The 24,073-nt window shown below is 30.4% G+C and overlaps 1 protein-coding gene across 2 annotated transcripts in view; it reads left to right on the top strand.

The window, feature by feature from the left end:
• LOC142320662 (cysteine-rich venom protein-like) overlaps nt 1–23,357 on the top strand; it is a 43,915-nt gene extending 20,558 nt beyond the window's left edge. Inside the window, exons 3-7 of one of the 2 annotated variants that reach the window (XM_075358712.1) lie at nt 75–211; nt 5,849–5,994; nt 15,396–15,593; nt 22,346–22,625; nt 23,183–23,357. In XM_075358712.1, the coding sequence (XP_075214827.1) occupies nt 75–211; nt 5,849–5,994; nt 15,396–15,593; nt 22,346–22,586 (722 nt within the window). In that variant the 3' untranslated portion in view covers nt 22,587–22,625; nt 23,183–23,357. Of the gene's footprint in view, nt 1–74; nt 212–5,848; nt 5,995–15,395; nt 15,594–22,345; nt 22,671–23,182 lie in introns of those variants that run through there. The other variant, XM_075358711.1, reaches the window with a different exon arrangement.
• The last annotated feature ends 716 nt before the right edge of the window (nt 23,358–24,073 follow it).

The following is a 24,073-nucleotide window of genomic DNA, read 5'->3' as shown; positions in this document are numbered from 1 at the left end:
AAAACTTAAGTTTGAATCATTGCCTTTACACTAAAATTTACTAACTAAATTTATGTTTTTTATTTTATTTTCAGTGCCTAAAATATATGGTGATAAAATTCCTCAAAAGTCTATATTGCCAACTAGTAAAAAAATACAACATAAGATTGTCAGTTACCATAATCTTTTTCGCAGTCTTGTGCAGCCCCCTGCTTCTGACATGCTTGCAATGGTAAAGATATATTCATGTATTTAATTTACTTAAAATGTATTACTACAGTTATTTATATTACAAACATAAATTGATGAAACTGTGTCTAAATTGATGAAATAAATTTTAGCTCTACTTTGTATAACTTTATTTCATTATTTTGCAGCACACAGAATAAGCATATATGTATTGTATTTTAAAAATATAAGCTTCTCCTTATTGTTATATAAAAGCTTTGAAAACTTACAGGTATATTTCAGCTCTTTGAATGTTGAAATATGTAGAAATAAGCAACTAAGAATATTTTTATCAACTAAGTCTTCTAGTATCTGAGTTGCTATATTTATTTGGCATATGTATATTTAAGTATCTCAGTGTATTTTTGACTTGAGTAAAAGGATTCTTTATGAAGCATATAAGAAATATTTTAAGTCTAATTTTTAAATTGGAATTAGACATCTGTCTGTTTTGATTTCACAGTAAGGTCACTTTTTATAGATATCCAGAATCTTTTTTCTTAAAGGGATATGGTTAATGGTTGAAAACTGTTAACATATTCTATTGTCACTCATTTCTGATCTCTTTAGTTGTTTGCAGTTTACACAATACTGTTTCCAGCCTTTCAATGAGACTTCATTACATATGTTTAACTCTGACATGTACTATGTATATTCACTGGGTAACAATACCTTTCCATGTGTAGTGAGTTTCTGCTAAAATTTTATTTCTGCTGCTTGTATAAAACTACTTTGTTTTTTTAGTTGTAACCCAACTTCTACTACTGTCATTTTATAAACTTTTATTTCTTTCATTGTTCCATTCCCCAGAGTTCTATTTGTTGAAAATTGTTTACAATCAACTTACCTTTATCACATCATTGTTAAAAAAATATCCTAACTGTACTTTAAACAATTAAAATGAGAAGCTTACTCTGATACTGCATTTCTTTGAAAAGTCTAAGTAGACAGAATATTTCCCCTAACTTCCATTATTTTAGTCAAGGACTTTGAAATTGTGTATTCAACATAATTTATCTAATAAGAAGATTATTATCTAAGAAGATTGTTTAGTATATTTTACGACTTCTGTCTATATATAATTAGTAAAAAGAAACATATTTTAGTACTTATGATTACCAATTCAAAAAATGGGATATATCTTACATTTCCATTTTCAAAACATCTAAAAGTATTAAAAGTATCAGAAAGTATTAGGAAGAGTGATCAACAAATTACATTCTTGTACAACTCTTTTGTTTACAGTTATTTCCTTTATATGTGTTTTCTGCTATTTACAGACTCTATAATTATACAAGGCCTTACAAAGACTATTGCAGTCCACTCTATTAAAAGTTTCAAAATCTACAAAAGCTACCTGAGTTTCTAAATTGGAATCTCTTTAATTCTCAGTTATATAGACATGGAAAATGGCCTTTTCTACTTTTTCCTGTCTTCATCCTATAAAGTTTCTATAGGTTTTAAATGGTTATTTACTATCCTAGAATACACTTTATACCCCTCATTAAACAGGTTAAGGCTTTGATAATTTTTTACAATCCTTAAAATATGTGCTCTTAGAAATAGATATGACTTCTACCTTTTTCTAAGCATCTGGAATTCAGCTATTTCCCAACATTTATTTAATAAGAAATGAAATTTAAGTTTAAAAAAGAACCTATCACACATAAACAACATATTTAATCCATCTAAGCCAGTTGCTTTTGTTTTTTTTTTTTTTACTCTTTCATCTAATTCAATATTAATGCATCAATTCCAGATAATCCATTCAAAATTACATAACTGTCAGGAAGATTCTCTTCTCACCAAAATTCTTTGTAATATTTTTCCCAATCTAGAAGACTTACAATATTTAATTTAGCTACATTTTTCTTACACTTATTCAGATATACCACATTTTTATAGGCACATGTTTACTTACTATGAATGTCATGGTTAAAAACATCACAAATTTATCCCAGAATTCTTCACGTACTCTTCTTTATTTTTCTGGAAAATTTAATATTTGAATAAAACATACAGAAAGGTTCTGCACCTGATATTCACATTATAATTTTCCTTAACAGCTTTTTAATTCATTTTAAAAAAGGATGATCTGTTATATATAAAAAGTTAATTAAGTCATCATTTGTTTTAACATTTTAACAAAAACAGTGTATTTTAAGTAAGCATTTTCATTTATGCATGTATCCATTTTATTTATACAATAAATAAAAAAATTAAACAATATATATTTCGTGTTGTGCTTTTGATACAATACTTTGCAACATACTTTTTAGGATATATCATTACGCTATTTCTTATAAAGTATTATCATGTATCAGAACTCATTTAAATGGCTTAAATAAAAAGTTTGTTTGTTTATCTTTAATACTAATTTAACAATTTTAAACATAATAAACAACATTGTGGAACTCAATAAATAGAGTTCACTGCTTCAAAGAATAGAGGAAAAGATGTATCACAAGTAACACAAACCTGCGATGGTTGTGTTTTTTAGTTTTTGATAATTGATACTTATGAACTCATATTGTTTAGCGCTGAATCTGAAAATAACTTCATTTTTCCATCACATCAGGGTTTATCGCAAATTGGAAATTTCAGAATTTGTAAAAAGTTGAAGAATTGTGAAAATATTATACAATAAAAAAGATATAAAACGGTTTCTTTATAATAAATTAATATAATATATTCACTTTTTTGGCTTATACTATGCATTCTCATAACTAAACAGCTGAGTGGTCTGAAGAGTGGGAAGGGGGGGGGGCATTGACACCTTAATTCCTAATGAAAATTGCCACAAAATAAGTCTAATTTCTATTATTGTGCATTTTTAAATTAATTTATTTAATTAATTTTTATGAGATATGTCATGCCTTTGGAAACCACTCCCCCTCTTTTCCCACCCTTAATGACGAAGTGTGTAAAATACTTACAATTTTATTCCATGTGTCAAAGTTTCTTTGGATGGCTTATCCTCTGCTTTGCACTTTTCCTTCTATGCTCTCTGTAGGGTTCATCTCAGTTTAACACACAGCAATAGTCTACCACCATCATAGCAGTCCATTTTCCTTGATATCTCCTTTCCATTTCTTTTATGTCCTGATGAAAGCTCTGACCCATCTCTTCACTAATGGCACCCAGATTATCAGGAAAATGTTCCACATGTGAATTTAGGAAGTGAACCTTCAAGCTCAAGGAAAGCCTAAACTTTTGTACTACCGTAGCATGATCTCAACGATTGATCTTAAGCTCAGATCTTTCTTATTGCCCAGAAACTTGGTTACTACGTCTTTACAGGCTTTCCAGGCTTCTTTTTCTGCAACTTCCATTTCTTTTTCAAAATTACCATCTTTCAGAAGTTTTCTAATGTCAGGAACAGTAAAAAATCCTGTTTTATTTTGGCAGTTGATAAGACTAGAAATTTGTCACTGATTTATTTAAAACATTCACCTTCTTTTGGTAATGTTTTGACAAATTGCTTCATCAAGCCTAACTTTCAGAGGTAGGAGGACTTTATTCAGATCTGTGAGAGCTTTTCAGAGAATATTTTTGGTTTCAGGTTCTAATGAAGCTCTTTTTGGTTTATCTTTCCTTATCCAATCATTTTCTCTGTCTCTGCTATCCCATTCTCACAAAAAACAAGGAAACTTTATGTATTCTCCCTGTTATCCTAGGAGCATCGATATTATTTTGAGATCACCACACGTAATCCACTTATGATTGACGTATTTAATTTTATCGAGAATGAATTCAAAATTATATTTTAATTTATCTTTTAAATGGACAGAATGTTCAATGGATATGTATTCCCATTGTGAAGAAAGACAACTTTGAGGCTTCTTTTAGATGAATCTATGAACAGCCTCCAACCGGTACTTTCGTACGGAATGTTAAATCAAGTCAAAAGTTCACATACATCCGTGCAGAAGAGTAATTCTCCTTCCAAAAAATATGGAAGAAAATCCTTTTCTCTGTATGTGAACCAGGAAAATGAGGTGCCAGCTGCTAGCAGGTTCTTCTCTTTAAGCCAGGAACCAAGCAATTCTGAATTTTCTTTGGTCAGACATAAGTCTCTAAACAAATCGTTTAGTTCAGACTGTGAATAAGGCTCTGGTGCACAGCTAACTCTGAGTTCATACTCATCGATGTTGTCTTCATTTAAATCACTTGTGGAACTGTCTATTTCAGGTAAATTTTCTGATGGAATTGGCACTGTTACATCTGGACCATGAGGAACTGGGTGTAAAGTGGATGGCATATTTGGATAGATGATTCTTTTTTTATTCTTCAAATTGAAACTGTGAACACCAATCGAACAAAAGTAACAATCATTAGTCTGATCTCATGGCTCTCACCACACCAATGGAACTTCAAATCTAAATGCTTTTTGTCTTAATCTCCTATTTTCACTCAGAAATATGTGAGGTACACTTGTCGAATGAAATTTGTTATATTTCTATTTTGCCTTTCCTCCATTAACTCACCACAAACATAACAAAAAGAATCTGAAAAATTTTTGCAACCTCTTGAAGCCATTTTGAAAACAGAAAATTTGCTTTATTGCCTGAAAATTTATTTCCCACTGGGCAAGAAGCACATTTGATCATGGAGGATGGAAAAAACTCAATTTACGCGTGCTGATGTTTGAAACAGCACTGATAGCAGTAGTTGCACGGTGTATGAGTGCCATGGATAGCTCCCAATAAACATGTTAGATCTTTTTAAGTCTTATCATGACCTGTCAGCCAAGCTGTCGACTCCATGCATTCAATGAGCAATGGAGAGCCAACTCTCCCACTGTTTTGTCATTTTCAACCCAACCACCCCCCCACCCCTCAAACAACCACTTCAGACCACTCATTTGTCTAGCTATAAGAATGCATAGTATAAGCCAAAAAAGTGAATATATTATATTAATTAATTATAAAAAAAAACCGTTTTATGTCTATTTTATAATATCACATTTTCACAATTTTTCAACTTTTTAGAAATTTTGAAATTTGCAAAAATTCCTGACGTGATGGAAAAAATGAAGGTTATTTTCAAATTCAGTGCTAAAAAATACATAGAAATCAACTAACAAAAATCATTCCAAAACCCAAATTTTGCGAGCTTGTGTAATGTGTACACAGACAGTATTTAGTGGTTCCAAAAAAGATGGTAAATTACCTTGATTTACCTTAACCAAAGATAGTTCCTGTCAATTCCAGTCAACCATGTCCTTTAGAGTTCTCCTTTTTTTATCTTCTCTTTGAATAGTTTCTACATCATGTCAATGACCATCCTAGCTTCACATGTAATTTCAATTAGACACTTTCTACTAGCCACTGGGGACAACTATTTCTTTGTTGAATCTCAGAGAAGTGGTGACTCTTCCTGTGGAACTGTCTGATTTTCAGAGACAAAGACAAAGGTTTGTAATTTACTAATAAACTGAAAATATGTGAACTACTTTTAATCTTTTATTATATGTTAAAAATAATGAAAAATAAGATAAGCATCTCCTCACAACCATTATAGTAAACTCTATATTCATATAAATTTATTAATTTTTAAAAAATAAATAAAATGCAGTATGTGTGTGTGTCAATTTATAATATACATCTGTTTTTCTTTTTGTGTTATTACTGTTGATTAGACCTGGCATGAAGGTGCTGCTAAAGCTGCACAAAGATGGGCAAATCGTTGTCTAGACTTAAATCATGATTCACCAACTGGGTTATGGATAAAAAACTTTGGTTCTTGTGGTCAGAATATATTTATATCAACTCATCGTGTACCATGGTAATGTTGAATTTTCAGTTGAAAATTGTATTGTAAGATTTTACCATAGTTTTCTTAATCTGTCGAAGAAAATGATGTGGCAAATCCTTTTCAACCAACTTCAAAAAAAGAGGCATCAATTTGACAAATTTTTTTAATGTATGTTACACAATATCTCCAACATTAGTAAATCGATTTTGTTAATTTTTTTAATCAAAAGAGTAGACTTTCGGATTGGACCCACATAAATTTTAACCAAATCTGATCTTGGGAAAAGTACCAAAAAACTGAACGACTTGATAGTCTTAGCTCTGATTGTTCGCACCAGTACTGTGTTGCTATGTTACTTGTATGACTAGGATATTAATAACAGTCTATATTATTGTTTTTTAGTCTCTGTGGAAATACGCATGGCATTCCTTTCTCTATTTTCCTTTTTTCTATCATTAATCTTTTTTCAATCATTCCTTTTTTGTCAACTATATATATATAGGTGCTAGACACTATATATATGTACGATACCACTAAAAATTACAAACAATAAAATTGTTATTTATTAACTAAAGAAAAAGTATTTACAATAAATAACTATTTTTGAAGTCGATGCCAGCCAACATAAGGTAAACAAGAAAAAACCTATCATCTACATAATACAAATCCTACTTCAAACAGTGGAAAATTTTTAATAGAAATTTTACTGTAATAAAATGAGATCTACAAAAATATAATACAACAATAAAACATGACATACTGAAATATGATATAATACTTCATAGATGCTTAGGTACAAATATTTTCACCAAGTATGTACGCCTTAGCCTCAAGATGAGGTATGATCACGAGACGCACTCTCTTATATACTCTTATTTTACATGAGATTCGTTTATCCACCTAGCAGTCAAAAGAGGTACTAACTTTACGTAACTTTGTTTACGTAATGTTTAATGTTTAATTTTTTGTTGGCAGGCACCGAATTCAAGAATAGTTATTTGTTGTAAATATTTTTACTTTAGTTAATAAATAAACTTTGCAGTATTATTATTTGTTGAAGTCGGTTTTTATTTTTATTTTTTTATAAATTAATTTATTCTATCTATTGTAGTTAGCAGCAAACCTAACTATTCCTGATGTAATTTACAAATAATGTTTATAATTTGTAACGATTTACTAATCTGAATGAAATATTTATCTGTAAAGTTTGTATATGTACAGGGGTTTTTATTTATACCTTCCACATAAAAATTATACCCTAAAAATCAGAAATTCATGATATAGTGAAACAAATAGGATAAAAGATTAAAGATTAATGATTAGCTTTTTATTTTGATCTGCTAACTAACTATAATGCCATTAAAAAAAAGTAATTGCATTGAAAAGATCTACTGAAGTTGAATTGAAAAATGAAAAAAAGGAGCTTATTATGAACGTATATTGTTTGCTCCCAGTCAGTGTAAAGCTATCTGGCAGATTGTTGGGAGTGAGGCAATTTTCAAATTCTGCCAGTAATGTAGTCCAAAATGTAGATATTAATGCTGATGACTTATTTTTTATCACAAAGAGAATACAATATTACATTAAGTTGATAGGGAAATAGAACCAATTTTCTATTCTTAGGACATATTTTTTTATTTCTGCTTGAATTTGGAGGAGCTGAATAGGGTAAAATTTTGCCAATTTAGTAGGGTGAAGAGATATTTTAATACAAATGGGTTATTATTAAATGAAAGAAAACTAAAATTTATAACATTTGGGTTGAAAAAATTAAAAATGACCTGGAGTGAGACTCTTGGGTTTTTATCCACTATGATATACACTAGAGAACTCGTATCAGACATGTGTAGGATTCTAGCTATTAAGGGTTCTCTTCTTGTTAAGAAAACTGAAATCAAATCTTACATTTTAAACATTATGATTGTTTCTAATGCAACAAATATTACAACTCAAATATTATAACATGCTTCAGTCTAATACAGTTTATGGGATAAATTCATGAAGAGATTCACCCTGTCATGAAGAAACACTAACTGCAAAGCAAACTGTTACTTATAATTAATAAAAATACAAGAGAATATTTCAAGCTTTTTTTAAATTATTTAAAATGATGACACTTATTAATATCTTTTTCTATTATGTACTTTAACACACAAAAAAAAATCAAAGTTTATATTTTCAGCGCCTTAATGTACATATTCATGTGTAGTATTCAAAGAATAAAAGGTTCTTGATTTACCAAATGTTATGATGGAGATTATAAAAAAAGGTTTTCATGCCCTATAATTTAATAAATTGCTGACATCAGTTGGAAGATTACAAGTCAATGTTTTTAAAAACAGAAAAATTTTGCTATATGCAAATACTCTTATGGGCTTAATAAATTCTTGAAGGTTGAGATTGTGTTTGTTACTCTGATTTTTACAATTCTAAATAACACAGATATTATTTCTAAATTAAACATTTTAATTTTTGTTGTCTGTACAAATGTACTTTATATGTTGGATAGTACATTTTATTTCAAACTGTATTTTAATCAATGATGGAGCAGTATTATTACTAAATGATAACCCATTTTTATATTCTGAAACCTCATTCTGACTTTTTTGAAGGTGATAAAAAATAATATTTCTATTAGTAGTATACATAGGATTAATGATTACAATATTTAATAAATGGCATAATTAATATTTCACTGTGATGTTTCAAGGCAAAACAATACAGGTTGATTTCATTGCTAACAAAATCAATTTTATTGTATTGATAGATGAAAATATATAATATATCCATATACTATCACAGTCACTATTTAATTTGCTATGAATAAAAAAATATGCAATAATTTTACATATTTTTTTTTTATAATTTTGTTTAAATAATAAATCATTTGATTCAAATTGATGCATAGCCCAATAATTTGCTATTCATCTGCATTATTTCATCTTGCATGGTCTGGGTATAAAATATTGACATTATAATACTGCTTAAGTCTTGTTTGTAACTTTCAGGTTTAATAAAAAATTCTTACATTTAACTCTATTATTCAACTAAATGTTTTCAGCTTCATCTCTGTTGATAAAGACTGTTGGCTGTTGAAGGAAGTCGGCTGTATTCTGTTTTAGTGGAAAACATGTTGCAAAGTAGCTTTAACTGATGAATATTTGACTTGTGGGAAAAAAATAAGTAGCAAGCAGCCAGTTCTGATTAGTAGGAAGAGTCTTGTAGCACTGAAATCTATATACCAGCCAAAAATTGTTTCACAGCAGTGCTAAGTGCCCTGAGGCAGATTAAATCCTTAAAAAATTGCTCACTTTTTTAACTAAATATTTTTAAAACATTTTACACTACAAAAGATGAATAGCGTCAAATTATTTTTATTTTTTTTTTTGCTAAACATGAAACATCAGACCTTTCTAAAAGCATCATAACTATTCCTAAGGACAACAAGCATAATATGCTAATTCTTTTAGGGAAGGTAAAAAATGAAATGGTTTCTTACTGCCTGCTTAATTGAGCTGACTTATTTATTGTCCTATTTTTCAGCAAACATAGCCCAATGGAATATAGGTATTCAGCCCAATAAGTGACATCTTCTATATAGTCACCTTCAATCTTCAATCCAGTCAGTACTTGACTATATAATAAGCATCATTACTCCCAAAGAAATAACTGTGACTACTTCAACTGTCTCCACACTGTACTTTGTCTCACGCTCCATACTATACTTCAGCATGTCCCTGATTATTAGTCTCATTATTTTAGTTATATAATATATTCCAGATATCTGTTATTTATTTGCTTGGCATATACTAGAAAATCTGACTTCTAAAGACGATATGATCGAATCCAAGTAAGGAATTATTAGAGACCTCAAAGATTTGGATGGATTTTAGGTTAGATGATTGTAAATCTAAATCATGCAATAATACCTATCATTGCTCTTGTATTTTTCTAACCACCTAGTCTTTTACAATTTAGGAATGCTAGCGTCGTAAAATGGACTCACAAAAAAAGTTATTACCTCCTTTACAGTTCCAATCCAGTTTCAAATGTCTGGGTTTTAAGTCGTTCATGACAAGATTAAGCTTGTGAGAAGAGCAATGGAAGTAGAAGGCTTTTTTGTACTTTTACCTCAAGACTGCCTCCACACCTCTATCTTTCTCAGATGTGGTAAAACATCCGTCGAAGCCTAATTCCACACACTTATCAAAGTCTATGTTTAAGTTTGTCACAAAATCTTCAATGGCTTTGGCAATATTCACAGCATTAAATTCTTTAAGTCTACAAACCCCAAAAATTCTTCTTCGATTTCGTTGGTCTTTTCATTGAAGAAACATAATCCAGCAGACAGCTGTTCTTTGCCAGAAATACCCGCTGTTTTGTAAGCCAAAATGCTGTAAACGCAACTTTTTTACACTGTAAACGCAATCAGGAAGAACAATGTCACAAGGTGACGATGTTTTCCCTGATTGTAGCACCACATAGATCAATTATTTCATTTCGGATGATAGATGATTGGTATGACGCGTTTCTCAGTCAATTCTCAAAAATTGCCTTAGTTGTGAATTACCTACTTCGATGCGTAAATTGTATAAAGTCGATAAGTGTTCATCCAGATTTTCCCCTGAGAGGTAAATCATGTGTGCCGAAATAAAAATGACACATAAACAATTGAGGACTTTTTTTTCTATTAATTGCTGTGAAAACTGTTGTTGGATGTTCACTGGAACGCCCACCATGAAGCTTCTGCAGATTCCATTGCAGTTTTATGTCCCTAGCACTGTACATGTGCTTTGCAATAATCGCGTACGTCCTTGTACTTAGTGAAAAGTCTGATGGAAAAAGAACCTCAACCACTCTTATCGTTCTGGCTGACGGCGGAATCATCACACAATATTTACATAAAGCACCTTTGAATAAGCTAGCCGTGGAATATACGTCCAGCCACTGCTGATTGAATTTCCTCTTGAGGTTTTTGGCATCTACCGCAAAATCGTAGTACTTCGAAGGTACCCAGCCATTTTCCAAGAGACATTTTTTCTTATTAACCGGCGGCATAGTGCGCCGGCGGCCAGGCTGGCGAATTTTCAATATCATCTTCATAACAACCGTCATATTCAATTTCACTTTTACTGTGTTGCACATTAGTTTCAACTGTAGAAGAAGACCTCGCAGTCGCAGAGTGTAAACTTGAGGATGGTAATTCGCTGCTGCTGATAATTTTTTTCGTTTTAAATTCACAGCAAAAAAAAAAAACAGTAAACTTGACAAAACGTTGATGTGGACATGGCATCTCGCTGCATTGGTTTGACAAGGAAGGTTCTAACTGACACTTTTGTAAAAATTAAGTTTTATACGGTACATGATATATTAGTTCAGGTTAATCCAAAAATATGACTTTTATCATTATAACATTAAAGAATTATGGAAGAATCAATAGAAAGTTTATCAGACATTTTTTAAAACGCATTTTTTTACTCAGGGACCCCCAAAACAGATATTTTCATACACCCATATCATAATCATAAATTTATCAGAAGGTACTTAAATGTTTTCCTTTTTTTGCTGACGAATTCAAGATAAACTAGAAACGAGCCGATTTTAGCGATACAAAAATCGAGCAATTGCCAAAAGCAAGTATTGGTAATTAGGCCACGTTTTGAATTAGTTTTAATTGTTCATCAAAAGTATTGATTATTTAGAAGAACTTAACAAAAATTATAAACTTTTATACGAAACTCCTATGTTGAAAGATCCAAAAGAATCCCTAATTGCATAACACTTACAAACATAAACGTATAACCAAAATATGAAGAATAACAAGTTTTAAGTTACATGTTTTTAAAGCAAGAGCCGCACTTGTGTAAATTTACTGTGCATACACTGCAAGTTAAATAAAATCATGTAAAAAACGTCACAGTAGAGTAAACTACTTACTAAAGAAATGTTCAGTAAGAAATCTATTCTTATAATAAGTGGACGGCAGGTGGCCAACACGAAAAAACAGACTTTACAGTCGTAAAAAACGGATGCACTACATGCATACTTGCGTGAAAGTACAGTCTGCAATGACTAAATACAAAAGTGCCTGCGCTCTTATATATTTGGTAAATGCTTCTGGAATACGCCAGGGCATATTTCTACGAATCCGCAAATGTGGATTACGCGGTCCGGAGGCTCCAAAGGCAACTGGACTTAGTGGAACCGTGGCTCGACATGTGGAGAATCAGGGTCAACGGTGAAAAATCGGTGGCCGTGATGTTCACATGCAAGACACGAAAACCGACCAGAGAGCTGGAAATCTCAGGGGAGAAAATCCCTTTTGAGAAAACAGTTAAGTACCTGGGGGTGGTGTTGGACAGGCGGCTTACCTTCGGCGAACATGTAAATTATGCGACCCGGAGGGCTAAGGCCGCCAGAGCCTCGCTATACCCAGTGCTGAACAGTGCCAGCCCGTACCCACTGGCAACTAAGCTCCTCATTTTTCGGCTATACGTACTGCCGATTCTAACATATGCTTACCCGGCATGGGGGGCAGTGTTGAGCTCCTCGCTTCAAAAGAAGATCGAGGCCGTCCAAAACATCGCGTTGCGGACGATCTTTGGAGCTCCGTGGTTCGTCAGGAACGCCACTCTCCGATCTGATGCGAGATTTCAATCCGTGTCCGAGGTGGGGGTGGCGCAGGCGCGCAGACTGTTCGGGAGAGCGGCTGTGTCCGAACACAGTCATCTTCGGGACATCTGCCGAGAGGACCCAACTCCGACAGTTGTAAGGAAGCGGCCTCACGCCGTACTGGACGAACCACCGTGATGGTGCGGTGCGGTAGCCGAAAATCGACAAACCAGGCTTAGGGGCCTCCATATCGCATGAGCCATAAACGGAATAGTGCGTCAGACGCGTTTCCGGGGTCGCGAGTGAAAAGTTTTCGCGAGTTATATAGTTTGAAGACGTCAAACACGGTAAGTCGCGCATAAAACAAAAACGCGGTCTAAATTTTAAAAAAAACTTACAGTAAGACAAAATATCCCAGCAATTGCGACTCCTCCGGAAAAGGGGACGCATTGCTCCCTCCTTATAGCTAGTGCCCCGTTGTGGCGTATTCCTGCTAGCCTATTAAAGAGTTAGCACCGAAAGGACTTCAGTGGACGGTCTGAAGGGGAATTACGTCGGGAGGACAGGCTTTATAAGCCTAGCCTTCCGCGGTCGGCCCATGAAATGGGTTCGATAACGCTGGTTTAACAACGGATTGGAATGCAATTAAATCCGTCTTAAATTCACTAAAATAATAATAGACAAAACTTGAAAAATTAGATCCGAGATTAAAAAAATAACCCTTTTAAAAACAAGCCCGATTAGAATGATCCAGCAGCAAGGGACTCTGTCCAGGTTCTGCGATAAAGTAGGGAGTAATAGACTCCTGCCAACTTTGCATTCCATTCCAATACGCCAGTCGTGTCGTGAAATGAGACGAGAGTGATGAGACTGCTCTAGAAAAAACTTGTTGCCGCAAGTAAGATGGCGCCGACGTGTAACAGTATTATTAATTCTTCTCACAAATGGTTCAAGCGTCTCTATTTTGTAATTAGTTTCTTTCAAAATGTTTAATTTAAAATTTTTTTAAATTTATTATTTATATATTTTTTGTTTTATTTCTGTTAAATTTTTTCCATCTTGGAAGGGGGACAGCTGCCCGCCCTCCTTCTCTTCTCTGGATACTGCTATGGACATGTTTAATTAACATATGGATCTCCATGTTTTTTAGAAATATTACTTATGGTATCTTCATTAATTTCTAATACTTACAATCAAATTAAAAAAAATTAGTTAAGGAGTTTTCAGTCTTTTTTCATTTGTATAAACCTTGACAGTATATAAATTGTACCCACAATGTTAGTTATGTACATCAAGTATCATAACTGTTACGGTTACAAGTAGGTTTCTTTCATGAATCAAATCACTTGCAAAAATTTGTAGTAGTCTCAAGAATAACAACTTATGACTGGCTTACCAGTGAAAAAGTAAGAAAAAAAGTTGTTTTATGTTGGCTTCTTCACTCAGTCAAACATATTGTTGCATATCAGCACGCCTTCCCGGACACACGTGTGTCTGAAGGTTAACAATTATGTAGAGTGAATAATCTCTGTTTACTTCTTCTAAGAAAACCGCCGCCCCAAAACCGCGATCGCGAATAGGTATCACCATTTTGTAAGTTCCCTATTACCTTTCCTTTCAAGAAAGAAGAAAGAGGGAACGAGCCCAGCAGCCACAGACAGCACGGAAGAAGGAAGAAACCTGCACTTTCCCCCGTTCAGCCCTTCAGGGCCTCGATAATTTCAAGGTTAACGGTATGTAACTTCGGTTACTACCAATTCTTGGAAAGTGCAGGCCAAAGAAGAATGAAGAGGTCTTCGGAAGAAGAAGAGGGAGAAGAAGAAGGAAGACCCACTACTCGTCTCAACATCACGGACTGGAGTCCGGAACAGAGCCCAGCAGAGATGCGTCCTGAAGGGCAGCCATAGCAGAAGCGGATGAAGAGCTTCTACACAACCTCTCCTTTTTAAAACTTACAAGTAGAGTAAAATAAACCAGCAATTGCGACTCCTGCGGAGTAGGGGTCGCATTGCTCCCTCCTTATAGTTAGTGCCCCGTTGTGGCGTATTCCTGCTAGCCTATGAAGCGTTAGCACCGAAAGGACTTCAGTAGACGGTCTGAAGGGGAAGTACGTCGGGAGGACAGGCTTCATAAGCCTAGCCTTCCGCGGTCGGCCCATAAAATGGGTTCGATAACGCTGGTTCAACAACGGATTGGAATGCAACTAAATCCGTCTTAAAATCACAAAATAATAAACAAAACTTAAAAAATTAGACCCGCCATTTAAAATAACCCTTTTAAAAAAACAAGCCCGATTAGAATCATCCAGCAGCAAGGGACTCTGTCCAGGTTCTGCGATAAGTAGGGAGAAATAAACTCCCGCCAACTTTGCATTCCATTCCATTCCATATCAGCACGCCAATTCTAAAAAAACTGAATAAATGAATTAATGATAGGAAGAAAAAATTAACAATTTAATGATGTTAAACAATTGTATTATACTTTTACAATCAAAACTCAAAATGTATAATAAAAAAAATTTAATTCATTCATGACATTTAAAAAAGTTTTATATACCTATTAATATTACTTTATTTTATATGTACTTTTTACCTGGTTGAATGTTTTTGCATATCCTTGAATACCCTAATTAAATAGCCAGCTATTTCTGATCACCTGATCTATTTCATACATCAGCCTGTTTACTTTAAAATAACCAATCTGTCCAGTTTTTTATTTTGTAAATAACATAGTTTTTAAAATGTATTTTTATGTTTTATTTTATTTTATTAATTAGAATGATACTATGATGGTGCTAATAATAAATGTTCTCATTTAAGGTTTTTTGTAATAAAAATGTGGTTTATGGAAAAGAAAAAATTTAGTTATGGTTCTCCTTATAATTTACTGCATTCTGTTGGTCATTATACACAGCTTGTATGGTCTACAACTCATAAGGTTGGGTGTGGTTTTACACATTGCCAAAATCCATACAGTGGTAGACCTTACTTCAGTTATATTTGCAACTACTGTCCTACGTAAGTATAGTATACTTTAAAATAATTTATCTAAAAATATCTTTTATGCATGATAAAGTACTTTGGAAAATGCAGTTATATTGTTACTTCTACAAATGATGAATACAATGTAAAAATGTGTGTATGAATGTAAAAATGTATGTATGCCACCTCCTAATACTACTACTACTAAAACCCCAACATGAAATACAATATCTAATGATTTATCTTACAAAATAATGGTAGGGATATCAACTTTTAACTGACATAAATAATTTTTTAATTAAATTCTTACTTAAAGTGTATTAAATGGAAAAACCCTTTTCATATTGATTAGAAATTATAATAAAATTATTTACTTATGTTTATAAATATTTTTTATTGACTTAATTAACAAATATTTCCATGCTACAATAAATTAATGAAAAAGTAATTCCCAATATTAACAACCGCTGTAATTGCTGATTTGATATTCTATTAAAATTATGATGTTTAATGTGTATAAAGGTAAGAAAATATACTTAATACATTTTAAAATAGTTACTTTATTTTTTAAATAAAATTAACTTAAACATTTTTCAAAAGGTAAGTTTCAAATAAAATTAATTACAATTACATCAAGTCTAAATTAAAATAAAAATAAATCTTTTATTGTAATTTGAACATAATAATACACTATATACATCTTGTCAGGAATGAATGGACATGCAACTTCACGTTTAGAAAAGGAATTGTTCCATCATCTAACTGGATAGATCAAGAAAAAAGTGGTAAAACCTTGATCAGAGCAGCATCGTATAATACACAATTAATTATTAATTATTTTCAAGATGAGAAAATAGATGTGATTAAATTAGGGTTTTAATAGTGCGTAATTTTTAAAGTAAAAACATAATTTAATCAAAGGGAATTGAATCCAAATTGTTTTACTGAAAATTTTGATCTTTTTTGAAATTGTACTTTTAATATAGTGTAATTAAATTGGTAATATTTAAAAACACTATGCATATTTGAAATGAAAATTTCTCAAGGGCAAAGCGGCAGATATTATGCAAGCCTTTACTTTTTTCTTATTTGTTTATTTTCTTCTTATGTGATTCCTTTTTTTACCGTTGTCAAGAGGTTTATCACCTTGACAATTTTTTTCATTATTTAACTGAACAATGTGATTAACTTCATTATTAGAGCACTGACTATACATGTCTCTCACCAACTCATTTACATCATTGTCTTCAGTATTATATTGCCCATTAGTCACACTAATGTTATTATGCTTTCCTTGAACAGTCTATTAATTAGCTCACCTTCCATTACTTCTCATCTATATAAGGGTGCACATTTTATCAGTGTAACCTTTAACAATAATTCAGAAAAACCCTTCTATGTATGTAATGGAGCACAAAGGAGGTTTTTGCTTATATGTTACAAATTTTCTGAAAATTCTGTAATGTATAACAACACATAAGAGGTTTTCCCCACCAAGCAGTAATATAATTTAAATAATAACAATATACGAGTATATTATCGCTATTATAATATTTGTATATATTTTAAAGAAAATATATTTTCTTTAAAATAATTTTTTTTTTATTATCAGTAATTAAACTTATCAAATATCTACTTTAAAATGAGTTGTTTTGTATTGTTCCTAAACAATGAATAATTAATGCAAACAATGAAATGCACTAGCATAAAGAATAATCACATATATACATGAGAAATAATTGTTCCCTACAACTTTCACTTCAGTTCTTTATCAGGGACACTAAAATATTTGAAGAATAATAAAAAAATAAAGATAGATAAATTCTAAAAATATTTTTTTTAAGTTCCTCATTCAGTCACAGTTAAAATTTCAAATGCTGAAGAATAACATCAATTATATTTTGATAAAAATAATTCAGTATTAATTGAAAATAGAGTCGTGATAATTACACATCACAACCAATGAAAAAAGTAATTACCAATAAGAAGTAATACACTAAGTGAGAATCTTATTAAAAACACACACACACACCTACCCACTCACTGAGCTGCAAGTCACCAAGATCACCAAAATATTACCTCAGAAAAACTAAAAAGTAATGTAACAAATTTAAACATCTTAACATCAAAAGTAAAACTTCTTTTTTTTAATCACAAAATAAAATTATATTTTTAGCCAAGGTTGATTCTCAAAGTTTTGGAATACATAAACTAAATTGAATAATAAAAAATATATTTACAAAAAAAAACAAAAAACAATTAAAACTCTATAAAGTTACATACAAAAGAACATTAAAAAAGAAAAGGGGCATTAAGAGCACCAATAATTTTATTTGATTACAAGGAGATTTGTTTATTTTTTTTTAATATTGTCTTGTTCTTCTATTCCTTTGCCTAACATTAATGAACTTTTAAATGTCATAGATAAGAAAATGTTTGAACCTGTCTTTATCAGTCTGTATTCCTTCTATGATCTCTCCGTCCATTGAAAAATTTTTTGTCATCCCAGCCCTCCTTTCAGTGGATTAGAAAGATCAAAATCATTTGAAACATGATCAGGAATATATATTGGGTTCTCAAACAGATCCAAAAAAACTTTTAAGAAAATAAATTGTTTGTTGCTGTTTGAAATCAAGTACTAAGTATAGAAGAAGAATGATGCAGAAGAATAATGGTGAGGCATTTCACTGTTGCCTTTTTGAACTGAGTTTTTAACTTCATTCTAAAATTAAAAAATGTAGACCTATGGTCTATATTCTGCTCATTTGCAGCTTCATCAATTCTTATTCACTGATTGGTGCAGTGCAGTGATCTGACTCTTTAAGTAGTGAGAGGTCAGCATGCTGGCTTCTAGATCACCTGGCTTCAGATTCAATTCCAGGCAAGGGCAAACTTTTTTCACCTTCTACTTGATCTACTTTTCTATGTGAAGTCTTAAAATACTCGTATAGTTCTTATCTAAGGCTGTAAAAGTAAAAAAATGAAACAAAAAGTATAACCCATTCTTTCAACAGTTTTAATTATGACATTGGCTTTTGAAGTGAAGACCTACTTCAACATTATCCCAACAAAAACTGAAATGCAACCATTCTTAAATTATCCGCTCGCTCATAGGTTTTGCTTCAATTCTCCGGCATTCATATATAATTTTGTGAATATAGTAACCTACAGGTTTCATACTCTCTAAAAGAAAATGATGTATCATTGCTAGGATTTATTCCTTAGTAACCCCAATAATGGAATTGAAATTCATAATGAACAAAACATTGTTTTAAAGTAACTTGACTACCACAGTAATAGGAAGCTAAACGGCTAATCATCACTCTGAGCATGCAGACTTGGTACATGAATAACAACAAAAAAAATCAGTATTCTTACTAACTACCTATTTGGAAAACAAAAATCTCCTTTTACTTTTTAAATTTCCCTCAGAAATTGTACTTCTCTGTTATTATAAGCTAATGTGTAGTAATTGATGATGTTTACATTTTTAATGGTTGGTTGATTTACATATTTATATTATGAATTAATTTTTACATATTTAGAATTCTTGTATATATCAGTTTCAACACTGAGATTACCTATTCGGTAACTACTGAAATGTATGTAACCAATATTTAATCTAGCTGGTTCAGTCAACCTAAATTTTTCCAATTATTATTTCATTAGGAATGTTTTGGTGCATAGTAAAATTGAAAATTACTGTTCAGTGATTTTAGTAAATGCAGAGATAAATAAGTAACCACCCATAAATTTAGATGAAAGACATATATAAGGAATTAACAAATTCTTCATCCTTTTTAAACATTTTAGTTTTGCAAAAAATGGCTCAGAACTAATAAATGATTAAAAATAACAGATTAAACCAATGTAAAATTTTAATTTAGTTGTATCTGTTTGTATTTTTTTTATAGCTTATTTTTTAATTGATTAGAAACTAGAAAATTAAAGATATGTTAAACTCTTTACCTTCTTCCAGTACAGAATATTTTAAGAAGGGAATCTGTCATAATCAATCAAAATCTTGGGTAACAAGTTTATTGTATCTCTAGTTTTTGTTGTTGCTTGAATTCAAAATACAAAAATATCTTTAGCACAATTCTGTATGTATTAATGGGTATGTGTGTATTTGTGTTGGCATCCATCTCACTAAATATTTCCAGAACATATAAATATGAAATTTGGTATAGTAATTCTTTTTTTATATATGGGTACTGATACCATTCAATTTTTATAAAATCTGAAAAATCTTAATTTTTATAAAATCCATGGTGGGATAATAGACAAGGTTAAATACAGCTGGAAAAAAAATTTGCAACTATATTATATTTTACCTTATTTTTATTGAGATTAGTGATTACTACTCTGCTACTGAGGTTGGACATAATATCAATAAAAATATAAGCTTGCAACACAGTTATAAAATTTTCACAGCTGTATTTAATCTCGCCTCATTTCCACCATACCTATCATCAGATTTTTTGCAAAACTATGATGCAATCAATACATATACATAAATCACTATTCAACATTTCATGATTCACATATTCCAGAGTATCAAAGTGGTAATACCTTTTTATTTTGTCCTGAAGGTTCTGGGTTTGAACTACGGCCAGACTTTGTATTTTTTTACGTGCTACAAAATTAATTTTTCATAATTTATAATACAGAAAAGAATAATTATTACAATTAGCATCAGATTGCTGATACTGCAGTATATAAATAAATTGTAATCTGTTACAATAAGGCTGAGGATTATATTTAATAAATCTAAATATTTTATCTAACTTTAACAATTACTTTTTTTTTTAAAGAACTAGTAGTTTCTTCTTGTTTCATATAATGTTTTTTAATGAAAATGATTGTTTATTGCTGAGATAAGAAATTTTTCTCTGATGTCCCATTGGAAAAAGTTTTCATCATTAAATAAATTTAATATGATGCATCTCTTTCTCTTTTACATATACTTTTGTTAGGATATTCTGCTATTGATGATAGAAATTTGGCTAGATTCTTGAGACTAGATTATTTACTTGATACTAATTTATTTGGGCATAACAACAATACATAATTTAAATAAGAACAGTCCCCACTCATACACTTAAGAAGAAATATTTTTTATTATGAAGTACATTATATTTATATACTTTTCTCAAAGACAGGATGAAATGCACTTTTTGGCCAAAAGCATTTTTGATGTTCATTAATTCAAAATAAACAATTTTATGAAGAGATAATTTTCTTTTTTTTTCATTACTTATATTTATAAATGAACTTAAAAACAAAAATCTTTTTTGGTGCTGGAGCCAAATTGTACTATTGAGAGCTGGAATAAAAATATGCAATTTGAAATAAGTTTTGAGAAATTTTGTATCTGTTGATGTCAGCATAAAATTTTTTTAGGAACTCAAAAGGAAATACAAAGCAGAATTCAGAATAGTCATTTTAAAAAAGATTTAGGCAGATAAATTTTTTATTTTATTTTAAATATATCCATTCAGAAATCAACTGAACTGGAAACAAATATTACATAGCAGTATCATAGATAAATATATATTTTATTTTCATGTATGAATGCTGACCTTCATGGTAGAGTGATAGTGTCTGTTTTTTATCTGCAAAGTATTGGATTTAATCCCAATTAAGCATAGCATTTTTACATGCTACAAATTCATCTTTCATAAAAATGTACAACTGTTGTAATTGGGTATCAACCTGATTGCCTTACAATGAAAAAAGAACACTACATTATATTTTTTCAAACCAGTAGCTAATTTGTCAGTATATTGGGTTTTAAGTTCACTGGATGTCTTGCAAAGAAACAGAAAGAATTTCAGGATGTATTCTAGAAGTGAAAATAAAGAAATAAATACATTGATCTGTAAACACTTCATTTTTGAGTTATAGCATGCTAAAACGTTTGCCCTGGTTCCTGTTAAAAGGGGAAAATGAAGCTGTCCAGAAATTCTTAAATTAAAGTGTAAATTTGGTGGTTTCCTATAGGTTTTGATCTGAAAATTAAATAATACAGAGCTGTATCTTCAGTAAAATTTTTTAGGAAATTTTTGTAAAAGACATGAAATTAATGGTGCAAAACACAATTTTTTAGCTTTGATGAACAATAACTTCGTTAAATTGCCAGTAACAACTAAATTTTGCAACAAAATTTGAAGAGAAATTAATTCTAGTAAATTATTTAAGTAACATCAACCGAACATGAAAAAACATTCAAGAAATTTGACTTTTATTAAAAACAAAATAGACCAAACTGTTTTTCTTTTTGGTAACTGATTTTATTTTTAGGTATTTTCCTACACTGAAATAATTGTTGTTTTAGTTAAAAATTATAATTCTGTTACTTCTCTGAAAATGAGCAACCACATTTCAAAGACAGTCAACTTATTTAAACAGCCACTGTTCTTATATGGATTAACAATAAATCTGATATTGATAGTATTCTGCTGAATAACGTTGTTATATTAACAATAAGACTGAAAATGTTTTAATGTTGTTAATTTTACTTTTTATACTTCTGATAATGAATACCATCTAAATTTTTGGGTTACTGACAAAACTTACAGCAGGAAAAAATAAAGTTGAGCAAATATTACCTTTTATTTACAAATCTAACAAAATAAATTAAAATTTTAAAAATTATAAAAACATGATTTTTTATATTATCAAATATTTTCTTATTGTCAATATCCAATAATGTATACTGTTTAATTTAATACATATAATTTAATTTTGCTTAAAATAGTATTTAATTTTTATTGTTTTATTTTTAGAGGAAACTATGCAGACAAATTGGGAACACCATACGAAGCAGGAAAACGTTGCAGCAAATGTCCAAAACATTGTGTTAAAAAATTATGTAGAAATCCTTGTCCAGCTGTTGATATGTGGGCAAACTGTAATGAATTGTATAAAACATTTCCAAGTTGGTTGTGTCATACACATACACCTAAGGGCAAACAAAGAAGAAAATATTGTAAAGCAACTTGTACTTGTCAAAATCAGATAAAATAAAAACCAACATTCTGTTTAAATGTATTTTATTATAAATTTGTAAGTAAAATTATAAATTAATAAAATAAACATATTAATATTTGATATGATTTTTATGTGTAAAAAGTGTAAAATATAAAACTCATTTTATTTAGAGATTTATTTATCTTAAGAAAATAAATTTTGTTAATGAAATTACTACATAAATCTATCAGATACTGTCACAAAAATTTTGTTCATACAAGAATTGACATTCATGAGATAACCATTGTGAAAATTTTACATTGGATGTAGCTGTTGCAATGCTTAAATATTCTTTCCCCTCCAGATATCTTCAGAACTTTACATTAACATTAGTATTTATTCTCTAGCAAGCATTTAACTGATTTTAATATGATATTATTTTTAAAGCTTTCTGCCATATTGTACTTCTCTGTGAGTATAAAAATGTCAGTTACTTATTGAAATTAACCATTTTCTGTAGATGCTTTATTGCAAAATTAATTAGGAGCTGCAAAAGTCTATTTTTTTTTTTTATTAATATGTTACACAATACTGAATTCTCATTCAGTGCTTACTAAAGATGTTTATGGCCAAAGACATATATTTTTTTTCAGCATAAAATATCTGTGGAATGAAAAACAGTATCGTGCAAGTGAGAAAAGACAAAGCATGTATATGTGCATGTAGGCACATGCATAATAGATTTTTTGAATTGATGTATCATATGCTGAATATGTAAATTATAACTCATTTTCTACCTCAATAAAATAAATATCAAATTTTTCTTAAGTTAATTTTTTTTTTTGTTAAATCCTAGAAACATCAATTTTTTTTCTAAAAATAAAATGTCTTTTTTTTAAATTACATCAGTTGCTTACCTGTGAAAAGTTTAAGAGAATAAAATTTTCTGTTAAATCATTTATAATTCTAAAAAAAAAATAATTTTAATGAAATGAAACAAAAGAAAAATTGGATTATCAACACTTTACTCACTAAAACCATGTAATTATAAGATCCATGATAATATTTTAAGATCAAATTTAATAAAATGAGAAAAGCTGTTATTTGATCACGTTGCTCATCCAAATACGTTTTTATCTAATTGAATTTACACCTAAAACCTTCCTGGAGTTTAATAAATACATTGGTAAAAAACTATTCAGAATGTATCAGTCTGGATTGCTGATATTTAGGTGAGTATTGTCCAAACATACACAGCCTTACAGATTGATTTTGTAGGCAGCTGATAAATTAACCCTAAATTACAAAGGCTGAGTGAAAAAGAAAATAATTTATTTATCAATAATCTTGTTTTACGAAGCTGATCTCCAGCATCATGGCATAAAATTAAAATCATTAGAATCCTTTTAGAAAAAAAAGTATTGATATTTATTATGAGTAATCACACAGATATTATATAAAACTTTTCACTAATAAATGATTATCAATATTTAACAAACATTTGGCTAGCACGTATAATTGATACAATATTTACAGACTATCTA

The sequence above is a fragment of the Lycorma delicatula genome, chromosome 2 (assembly GCF_047948215.1).
Source record: "Lycorma delicatula isolate Av1 chromosome 2, ASM4794821v1, whole genome shotgun sequence".
Classification (NCBI taxonomy): Eukaryota; Metazoa; Arthropoda; class Insecta; order Hemiptera; family Fulgoridae; genus Lycorma; species Lycorma delicatula.
Note: the sequence above shows the minus strand (reverse complement) of the source record. Positions and strands in the feature narration are given on the sequence as shown.